At 33.4% G+C, this 11,821-nt stretch overlaps 1 protein-coding gene across 1 annotated transcript in view; it reads left to right on the forward strand.

The window, feature by feature from the left end:
- Positions 1-2,687: 2,687 nt before the first annotated feature.
- Positions 2,688-11,821, forward strand: part of elovl4b (ELOVL fatty acid elongase 4b) — a 27,954-nt gene continuing 18,820 nt past the window's right edge. Inside the window, 2 exon segments of the mRNA NM_199972.1 lie at positions 2,688-2,844; positions 10,139-10,229. Of these exon segments, the coding sequence (NP_956266.1) occupies positions 10,163-10,229 (67 nt within the window). The 5' untranslated portion in view covers positions 2,688-2,844; positions 10,139-10,162.

Genomic DNA, 11,821 nt, shown 5'->3' on the forward strand with positions numbered 1-11,821 from the left:
GTATAACATTAGTTAATGAACGTCATTGCGTGCTAATTATTGATGCAAAAGAACATAATATTAACCAAATAAAAAAATAGCACATTAGATTTAGAGTTGAAGTCAGAATTATTAGCCCCCCTGTTTATTTTTTTCTCAATTTCTATTTAATGGACAGATTTTTTCAACACATTTCTAAACATAATTGTTTTAATATCTCATTTCTAATAACTAAATAGGATTTATTTTATCTTTGCCATGATGACAGTAAATAATATTTGACTAGATATTTTTCAAGACACTTCTATACAGCTTAAAGTGACATCGTAGACCAGGGGTCACCAAACTTGTTCCTGGAGGGCCGGTGTCCTGCAGATTTTAGCTCCAACCCTAATCAAACACACCTGAACAAGCTAATCAAGGTCTTACTAGGTATACTTGAAACATCCAGGCAGGTGTGTTGAGGCAAGTTGGAGCTAAACCCTGCAGTGACACCGGCCCTCCAGGACCGAGATTGGTGACCCCTGTTGTAGACTATCGAGAGAGGAAAAAAATAGCGTAAAGGGGCTAATAATTTTGTCCATAAAATGGTGTTTAAAAATTAAAAACTGCTTTTATTCTAGCCGGAATAAAACACATAAGACTAATATTATCAGAAAAAAAATATTATCAGACATACTGTGAAAATGTCCTTGCTCTGTTAAACATCATTCAAGAAATATTTTAAAAAAGAGAAAATTTTTTGGGAGTGGGGAGGGGGATCAAAACGGTCATGTTCTCTATTGTGTTTAGTGTTGGTCAACTGTGGTAGCATCTTTTAATTAGGAAAAAAATATTTTATTATTATTACTATTTTTTATTTTTATTTTTGCTCTTTTATTGATAATTTTTCTGTTCTTTCCTATTATGTGCTTATTGCTGTTTTTACTGTTTTATGCTCATATCATGTGTTTCTTTTCTCTCTGTAAAGCCCTGTGGCAGTTGGAAGCGTGCTATATAAATAAATAGAACTTGAACTTGAAAAATTAAAGAGGAGCTAATAATTCTGTCTTCAACTGTATATGTAAAACTGCTGTAGTTAAATAAACTAAATAAGAAAAATATATATAAATAACTACATTCATTCATTTTCTTTTCGGTTAAGTCCCTTTATTAATCAGGGTTCACCACAGCGGAATGAACCACCAACTTATCCAGCATATGTTTTATGCAGCGAATGCCCTTCTAGTCGCAATCCATCACTGGGAATAAAGATCTTCATAAAAACAATATTTCTGTAAGTAGAAAAATATTGTAGCCTATATATAGTCCAAGACATTATATAAACTACAGTAAAATATAATCTAATGAGCTGAATACATAACACAATCCTGGTTAGCACGGTGGCTCAGTGCTTATCTGGGGATTACTGTGTGGAGTTTGCATGTACTCCCCACGTTCACATGGGTTTCCTACGAATGCTCCGGCTCAGCGGAAAGAAATGCCTGAATTAAATAAACTAACTTGGCCAGAGTGTGAATGTGCGTGTATGGATGTTTCCCAGTACTGGGTTACAGCTAGAAGGGCATCCGCCGTGTAAAACATGCTGGATAAGTTGGCGGTTCATTCCGCTGTGGCGACCCCAGATTAATAAAGGGACTAAGCAAAAAAAGAAAATGAATCAATGAAATTGGCCATAGTGTATGAGTGTGAATGAGTGTCTATGGCTGTTTGCCAGTACTAGGTTGCAGCTGGAAGTGCATCTGCTGTGTAAAACATATGCTGGATAGGTTGGCGGTTCATTTCACTGTGGCGACCCCGGATTAATAAAGGTACTAAGCCGATAAAAAAATGAATAAATGTATGAGTGTGACTGAGTGTGTATGGATGTTTGCCAGTAGTTTGCAGTTGGAAGGGCATGCTGTGTAAAACATATGCTGTATTAGTTGGCGGTTCATTCCACTGTGGCGACCCTAGATTAATAAAGGGACTAAGCCGGTAAGAAAATGAATGAATGTGTGTGAATTAGTGTGTATGGATGTTTGCCAGTTCTGGGTTGCAGCTGGAAGGGCATCCGCTGTGTAAAACATATGCTGGATTAGTTGGCGGTTCATTCCACTGTGGTGACCCCTGATGAATAAAGGGACTAAGCCAAAGGAAAATGAATGAATGAATAAGACAACCCTGTCTATTGTAAACATTGTATGTATGTATGTTTGTTTACAACGTGCATAAATAAAAACAATGTGAAAGTAATATATTTTTAGCTTTAAAAAGTCAAGATAAAATTAATAAACGCATGAAAAAAACATATGTAGCAGCCACTGTATCATAACATAAATATTAAATATAAAATTACTGAAGATAGAAACTGTTATATGCACAAAATGGAGGAGCCTACAATTAAACACATTAAAACAGCAACTCCAACCTAAATGAAACGCGCGAAACTAGCTAATTATACGCTATAATTACGTCATATGAGATACATGTTTTGATGGGTCCCAAATAGCCAGCATTAATGTAAAAATAATAAGTGCTGCTCGTGCATCTCTCGTCTCCCCCGGATAAGATAACGCTTTAACGCTCTAACAAAGGAGTTATCCGAGCGCACCGGCATGAGCCCCACATGGCGCGACTGCGCATGCTCAGTTGCGGACAGACCGGTGTCCAGTCACCGTCAGACGCACCGCTCAGAAGCGTTTGCCTCATATGCTCCGGTCCCGTTAGTTACACTCCGTTTGCCTTCGCGTTATTATTGCCAAAAAACTGCGGGGTTGATGCGTTTAAACGTACGCTGTAGATTTAAATATAGACAATTATTCACTCGCATATTTTACCTGGGCTGCAGCACACCTGATGTCGACATAGGCACGCGCTCGTAAGGTAAGATCGTGTGTGTTTAATATGTCTAATGCATTTTACTTCAATCTAGATGTGCTTGTCTCGGAAATCCTCATGCATTTTAATGCAATTGAAATGTTACTTCAATATGTCAGTTCCGGTTTAATCGCTTTAATGGAGATTAGCCACTTGTTTAAAGGCATTTAAGTGTCTATGCTGCTCTAAAATAAATGTATTTTATTCTATTTAAAATCGTGCAGTAATTATATTAAAGAATACATTACATTCTATACAAATTTAGGGAATTTTTATGTTTAATTATATAATTACACACATAATTAGTTGTGTGTGTGTGTTTGTGCATGATAATAACTATTACTGTGTCTTTCATTATTGTACTGAATGATCAATAAATAATGTAATTTATTTATTATGTGTAACTAATATAGCAAATGTTCAATATAAAGTATATTCAGGCTATTTTAAAACCTTAAGATAGAATTTATAATAGATTTTTTAAAGATAAACCTTAAGATACTGCTAAGAAAGTATTTTAATCTGTACATATGCTAGAAAAATAGCTGCGGAATACCTTAATTTGCAACTAAAAACAATGGAATCGCAAATTATATGACTAATTATACTAGATCTTCTTGTTTATTATAATTTAGATCTACATACATTCAAAAAAATCAGCTTTTTGTTCAAACAATGTGTGTAATATGCACTGAAACAACACAATTTTTGATAATTTTGGGGACAACTTAATTGTTTTATGTTCAATTAAGTTAAATTTGTACAAACAGTTAAGTCTAAACCTAATTGTGTTGGACAACATGAAGGAATAGCGTGAAACCCAGCATTTTTTTACAGTTTACAATACATGCTCAATGTATTTATATCACTCATAATTGTCAGACTATACAGTGGACTAATGGGCAGCGTTTTGAAAGTTTTATAACTTGGTGTATCTTATAGTTGAAGCATCTGGTGGTGATAACCTTGATGGTGATCATCCGTTTGAGTGCTGCGGCCTCAGATGTGGGTCGATGGGCATTTGTACTTACACTTTAAGCTCGTAGATCAAAAGGAATTAAAGCCTGACGGACAAATGCTGGTGAAACCTGCTGACACACGCGCACGGAGGCTTTTGTCTTCACCGGGGACTCACAGGAACTTTGCGCTGTTTATTTTACCAGAGCTTCATCTCTTCCATTTTGTGCTGCAAAATCATCTGTGGCCTCGTTGCATATGTTAAATAGCCTCAAAACATCTAAATATATTTAAATAACTATCTAATTAAAGATATAGTAGGATCGAAATTACAATTCTGCCATCATTAACTAACCCGTGACTTGTTCCAAACCAATTTGAGTTGTATTGTTCTGTTGAACACAAATGAAGATATTTTAAAGAATGTTGGAAACCTGTAACCATTGACTTCCATAGTATTTGTATTTTTTCTTATTATTAAGTCAATGGTTTTATTGAGGGAAATTTGTTCTTATATTTGCATCTTCTGACTTTCTCCTTAATAATATTCTTTCAGAGGCGCAAAATCTTCTGTGGCCTCTTTGCACATGTTAAATAGTCTCAAAACATATTTGGAGAGCAAATAAGCCATCTAAATATCTTTAAATTAACCATGTAGGCTTATTTCAAGATATAATAGGCAAAAAAATGACAACTCTGCTATCATTTACTCACCCTTGACTTGTTCAAAACCAATTTGTGTTGTATTGTTCTGTTGGACACAAATTAAGATATTTTGAAGAATGTTGGAAACCTGTAACCATTGACTTGCATAGTATTTTTTTTTTACTGTAAATTCAATGGCTTCATGGACGTAAAGTTGTTTTTTTATTTGCATATTCTGACTTTCTGCTTGATAATATAATTTCATATGTGCAAAATCATCTGCGGCCTCTTTGCACATGTTAAATAGACTCATTTGGACCACAAATAAGCCATCAAAATATCGTTAACTGTCTAATTTAAGGTGTAATATGCCAAAAATGACAATTTTGCCATCATTTACTCACCCTTGACTTGTTCCAAACCAATCTAAGCTGTTTTGGTCTGTTGAAAACAAAAGAAGATATTTTGAAGAATGTTGAAAACCTGTAACCATTGACTTCCATAGTAGTATTTGTTTCTATTATGAATGCAATGGCTTCATTGACATAAAGTTGATTTTATATTCACATATTCAGATTTCACCTTAATAATATTATTTCAGAAGCACAAAATCATCTGCGGCCTCTTTGCACATGTTAAATATACTCGAAACGTATTTGGAGAGCAAATAAGCCATCTAAATATCTTTAAATTAACTATGTAGGCTTAATTAAATGTATAAAAGGTCAAAAATGAAAATTCTGCCATCATTTACTCACCCTTGACTCTTTCCAAACCAATTTGAGTTGTATTATTCTGTTGAACACAAAAGAAGATATTTTGAAGAATGTTGGAAAGCTTTAACCATTGACGTCCATAGTATTTGTATTTTTACTAAGTCAATGGTTTCATTGAGGTAAAGTTGGTTTTTAATATTTGCATATTCAGACTTTCTTCTGAAGAATATAATTTCAGAAGCACAAAATCATCTGTGGCCTCTTTGCACATGTTAAATAGACTCAAAACATATTTGGAGAGCAAATAAGCCATCTAAATATCTTTAAATTAACTATGTTATTAAAGGTATAATAGGCCAACAATGACAGTACTGCCATCATTTATTCATCCTTGACTTGTTCCAAACCAATTTAAGTTGTATTATTCTGTTGAACACAAAAGAAGATATTTTGAAGAATGTTGGAAACCTGTAACCATTGACGTCCATAGTATTTGTATTTTTTTTACTAATTCAATGGTTTCATTGAGGTAAAGTTGGTTTACCTTTGAATATTTGCATGTTCTGACTTTCTCATTAATGATTTCAGAAGCATAAAATCATCTGCAGCCTCTTTGCAGGGTAAATGGACTCAAAACATATTTGGAGAGCAAGTAAGCCATCTAAAAATCTTTAAATTAACTATGTAATTAAAGGTATAATAGGCCAAAAATGACAATTCTGCCATCATTTACTCACCCTTGACTCTTTCCAAACCAATCTGAGTTGTACTATTCTGTTGAACTAAAAAGAAGATATTTTGAAGAATGTTGGAAACCTGCAACCATTGTATTTGTTTTTTCCTACTATGAAGTTAGTGGTTTCATTGAGGTAAAGTTGCTTTTATATTATAGAGCATTCAGACTTTCTTTGCTAACTGAAGTAGTCTTTGCTAATTCTACATAGGGAAATCATATTAGCAGCCAATGTTTATCAATATATACATATACAGTTGAAGTCAGAATTATTAGCCCCCCTGAATTATAAGCCCGTCTGTTTATTTTTTACCCCATTTTCTGATTAACGAAGAGCAGATTTTTTCAACATTTCTTAACATAATAGTTTTAATAACTCATTTCTAATAACTGATTTATTTTATCTTTGCCATGATGACAGTAAATAATATTTGACTAGATATTTTTCAAGACACTTCTATACAGCTTAAAGTGACATTTAAAGGCTTCACTAGGTTAATTAGGTTAACTTGGCAGGTTAGAGTAATTAGGCAAGTTATTGTGGGACAATAATTTGTTCTGTTGACTGTTGGAAGAAAAAATCTTAAAGGGGCTAATAATTTTGTCCTTAAAATGGATTTTAAAAATTTAAAAACTGCTTTTATTCAAGTCGAAATAAAACAAATAAGACTTTATCCAGAACAAAAAATATTATCAGACACACTTTGAAAATGTCCTTGCTCTGTTAAACATCATTTTGGAAATATATAAAAAAATAAAATAAAAAAAAGAGTAAAAAAAAAATCATAGGGGGGCTAATAATTCTAACCTCAACTGTATATATTAATATTGTTTTGAAGTCATACTTAAATGTGATTTTTAGACTGAATATCCAAAGTACAATAAAGGGACCATGTCACAAGTTGTCACAGTTAAATATGAATAAATGTGCAAATTCTAAAACCAACTTTTCCTCAATAATGGTTTCAGGTTTCCAACATTCTTCAAAATGTTAGAGGAATGTTATAAACCGGTAACCATTCACTTTCATTGTAGAAAAAAACACATGGAAATGAATGGTTACACAACTCCTTTTGTGTTCAACAGAACAAGTCAAGGGTGAGTAAATGATGGCAGCAGAATTGTCATTTTTGACATCATTCTTTAATTACATAGTTCATTTAAAAATATTTAGATGGCTTATTTGCGCTCCAAATATGTTTCGAGACTATTTAACATGTGCAGAGGCCGCAGATGATTTTGCGCTTCTGAAATTATATTATTAAGGAGAAAGGTGCCAGATGGGTTGTGGCTGGAAGGGCATCTGCTGTGTAAAAAACTTGCTGGATAAGTTAGCAGTTCATTCCGCTGTGGCGACCCTGGATTAATAAAGGGACTAAGCCGACAAGAAAATGAATGAATGAATGAATGAAGGAGAAAGTCTGAATATGGAAATATAAGACCAACTTTACCTTAATGAAACCATTGACTTAGTAGTAAACAATACAAATACTATGGAAGTCAATAGCTACAGGTTTCCAACATTCTTCAAACTATCTTCTTTTTTTGGGTGAACTAGCACTTTAAAAAAACCTATTAAGATAGCCCACATACACTATTTTCATGCAAAAAAGTAGCTTGGTTTTTATTTTAAAAATGATTATTATTAAAAAGGTTTTATTAAATACACCAAGGAGATCAGCGTTGGTTATATTTGTCAATGCATGGTAATTAATATTGCTATTTTCAGAAATAGAACGATTCAAGTTGATTTGCTTTTGTGTACTTATTGTCAGCCTATTCAATAAAAACATTAATATTTAATTACCCATTCATAAAGACCACAACTCCTTTGATTCCACTCCATCATCAAACTACACTTTTGTTTGTAAGACGTTATATGCTGTTCATTCATCCATTCATTCATTTTCATTCATTCATTTTCCTTAGGGGCTTAGTCCCTTATTTATCAGGGGTCGCCACAGTGGAATGAACCGCCAACTATTCCAGCATATGCTAATCCAATTTACCTATAGCGCTTGTGTTTGGACTGTGGGGGAAACTGGAGAACTCGGAAGAAACCTACATCAACACGGGGAGAACATGCAAACTCCACACAGAAAAGCCAACTGGCCCAGCCGGGCCTCAAACCACTAACTTTATTGCTGTGAGGCGACAGTGCTAACCACTGAGCCAACGTGTCTAATGCTGTTAATTAAATTAATATAAAAAAAAATATTCTTTGTTTGTTATGAATACACGCCCTCTAGTGGCGAAAATTACATACAATGTTCTTATATCAGTTATAATAGTTCCTTTAGCATAGCTTATGTCATTATACATATTACATGTGGGACCAGTCCCGCATACAACTGTCCTGTTTTTCCTAAGTTTGTCTCGGTGCAAAACGATAGGGCCTCTAAATAATGCACAGACGTAAGCAGGGCCTCTTCAGACAGGCTGATTATGCAACGCCACTGGTGAACTGACTTATATTAATTCTGCTTGCCTTGCACTCAGGTGTGGAATATGCTTTAGAGATGCTTCTCGCTGAGCTGAAAGAATAGCATAAGAATAAACATACGCATCTGTCAAAGAGTTGTCGGGTCTCTGTTTGGTGCATTAAAGGGAATTCAAACTTCAGTCACCAGTCAATAAAGATTTACATTTATCATCTATTAGCTCCTGATGTTATGGTAGTTGCTCTGAATTTGAGTATATTTTGTTTTAAACTACTATAAAATATTGTGTGTATTATGGTAAAAAATAATTCACTATCTTGCCTGGATATGCTTTGGTGGTACATTTATATGGTGTATTAGATGAATTGTGTTTTGTATTGATTCATTTTAAAATAAAAAGTAAAATAAAAGTTTAAACAAAATAAAGAGGTTGTTCAAAAGCCCCAAAAAAAATGAATTGAAAATGTACTTACTATTTAGTCCTCCTCAAGTGGTTCCGAGCCTTTATGTGTTTCTTTTTTCTATTGAACACAAAATAAGATGTTTAGAGGAATGTTAGAAACCGGTAACCATTGATTTCCATTGTGGGGAAAAAAACATGGAAGTGAATAGTTACACAACTTCTTTTGTGTTCAACAGAAAAAAGAAACTAAGTTTGTGGCTAGTAAAGAGTGAGTAAACAATGATGTAAGTGTCAGTTTTAGGCAAACTGTCCCTTTAAATCTGGAAGAAAAGGTATAAATAGTGTAATATAAAATATGGAAACATGACACACTGAAAACACAATGGTTTTGTTATTTGTCAATGCATTAACTCACATTAACAATGAAAAATGCATTTCTTACAGAATATATTCATCATACAATATATTTGTATATAATTATATATTAAATAACTTGTATTTAAAATAAATAATATATATAATAATATAATAAATAAATAAAATATGTATTTATTGGTATATTAACAACACATTGAATCATTGTTACTTCATTTTAGTTTACATTAAACTACATGATTTTGAGAATAATAGAGACTAATAATAATTATTAATACAGACCAGCCTGATCTCACAGGGAAACAAATATTTCACATATTTACATGTAAATATAATATATACCTTACATGTAAAAAATATACAGTTTATTTATTATGAGAAATACATTTTTCAGAATACATGTGTCATTGTCAGTCTTATTTAATATATTAATATATAGCATATTAGTATAGTACAACTTTAATCGATGTTGCTTAATTATAGTTCAGCTATATTAAATAAAGATTAAATTAAATGAAAACTGATTTAACAAAATTATTACACTATTAAATGAATACAGACCAGCCTGACCTCACAAAGAAATCTAAATATTTTACATATTAGCAGAAAAAAGTGGCTAATTTGTACAAATTAAATTGTATGAAAATGTAAAATCTTAAAAAGGAGGCAACCCCCCCCCCCAACCCAACTGTCATTGGGAGATGAGCAAATTATAACAAAATGAACAACTGAGATTGTACAAATTCATACCAATTACCCAGACAGACAGACAGACAGAGAGACAGACAGATAGACAGACAGACAGACAGACAGACAGACAGGTAGATAGATAGATAGATAGATAGATAGATAGATAGATAGATAGATAGATAGATAGATAGATAGATAGATAGATAGATAGATAGATAGATAGATAGATAGACAGATAGACAGATAGATAGATAGATAGATTAATTTCGCACTGTGTGTAAGTGAGAGTCTAAGTCGAGCACTTTTTAAAACTGCTTCTGTTGTGTTTTCTGCTTCACAGGATAATCATCTTAGAACTAGCGCCATGGAGACGGTCGTTCACCTGATGAATGACTCTGTAGAGTTTTACAAATGGAGCCTTACCATAGCAGGTAAGGAGAGTGTACATTACACTGCAAATTTCAATTAGGGCTGCACAATTTATAAAAACCTATCGTTATCACAATATATACAATATCCATTTCACTGGGAAGTGCGTTAAAGGAAATTAATTGTGCCAAGCATTTGTGTGCTGCATGCATAGATTGTTTATCCAAATCTGACCAGTGAGATGGGCCTTTACTATCTTGATCCCTGCCTCTCCAGTAGGTGCTGTCAGGTGAACCTAGAGCTGAAAATAAATACTAATGCTAGGAGACAAAAGCCCCTTTCACCTTTCACACAGTGATACCGGTAAATATCCGTAAAATTACCGGAACGACTTTACCGGTAAATTAAAAAAAGTGCTGTTCACACAGGCAGGACGTTACGGAACTTTTCCATTCACACATCCATTCCAAAATAGCGGTAAATTCTGACATCATTAACCAGAAATGAGCTCTAAGCAGCTGCGCTTGTATTTGTAAACACTTGACTACATAACAAACTCTGTTTGGAAAAGTTTTGTGAACTACTTTGATGAAAACATATAGAGAAACACTCGCATATCGAGATGTACATAATATGTGTGTGTGTGTGTGTGTTGGCGCTTACCAGCTGCTTCACGTGCACACATGTCAGAGCTTGAAGGTAAACTAACAGCGGTTTATCGTAAGCATTTTATTGATAATTTTTAACACAGCTGGCATTAAGAAGGAATATAAAAACATTATCTGACTAACATCTAGCAGCTAAATGTGTCTGGAAAAATATTCAAAGGCTTTTATTTTCATAAAGAGCGCAGATGTGAATGTGTCTGAATGTTCTGATTGGCTAAAGTAGATGTCTTACGTCAGCGCGTATGTGAATGCAATATTTCATCTGCGTTCACACAGCGCAGCATTCCGGCAAATTACCGGTAATATTACAACTTCTCTTTCCGGAAAATAGACGGAACGAATTTACCGGTGTTTTCAAAAAGGGCCAGTTCACACATACAGACCTTTGCGGAAAATTGGCAGTAATTTTCCAGAAAGGTCTGTATTTGTGAAAGGGGCTAAAAAAGGAAAATGACAACCAATAGCTGTCAGTAATTCAGGGTGTTTTAAAGTCTCAATGTTTGAATCTTGACATCATTTTTTTTTTCTCAGAAAAAATCTAACTACCTGTTTGTTTTAGTTTGATCATTACATACTTTTTGTTTAAAATTGTTGATAAAATAGCTTAGCAAGTTAGCTATAGAGGAAGAAATATCATTAAGGCAACACTCAACAGTAATATCGCATTGTATGCGAGTATCGTGCAGCACTAATTTTAATGGTTAAAAAAATGTAAAGATGTTACAGTAAAAATCAGTATCATGTTTAAGTTTCTTTAAATAATAGGGTGGATAACCGTACATTAACTTTCCCAGAATTTATTTTTTTGTTGATATTACTATGGTTATTTTTAGGCTTTTTTTCCCCTCCTCAATTATGTACATTAGATTTTTATGTTTGTGTATCTAATTTTGATAATGTTTATTGCGTAACTTGGTTTTATGTGTGTTACCATTATTGAGTTGTTTGTGATGAGCATTGGAATGTGTAGATGTTAGGATTTGAAA

The sequence above is a fragment of the Danio rerio genome, chromosome 23 (genome assembly GCF_049306965.1).
Source record: "Danio rerio strain Tuebingen ecotype United States chromosome 23, GRCz12tu, whole genome shotgun sequence".
Classification (NCBI taxonomy): Eukaryota; Metazoa; Chordata; class Actinopteri; order Cypriniformes; family Danionidae; genus Danio; species Danio rerio.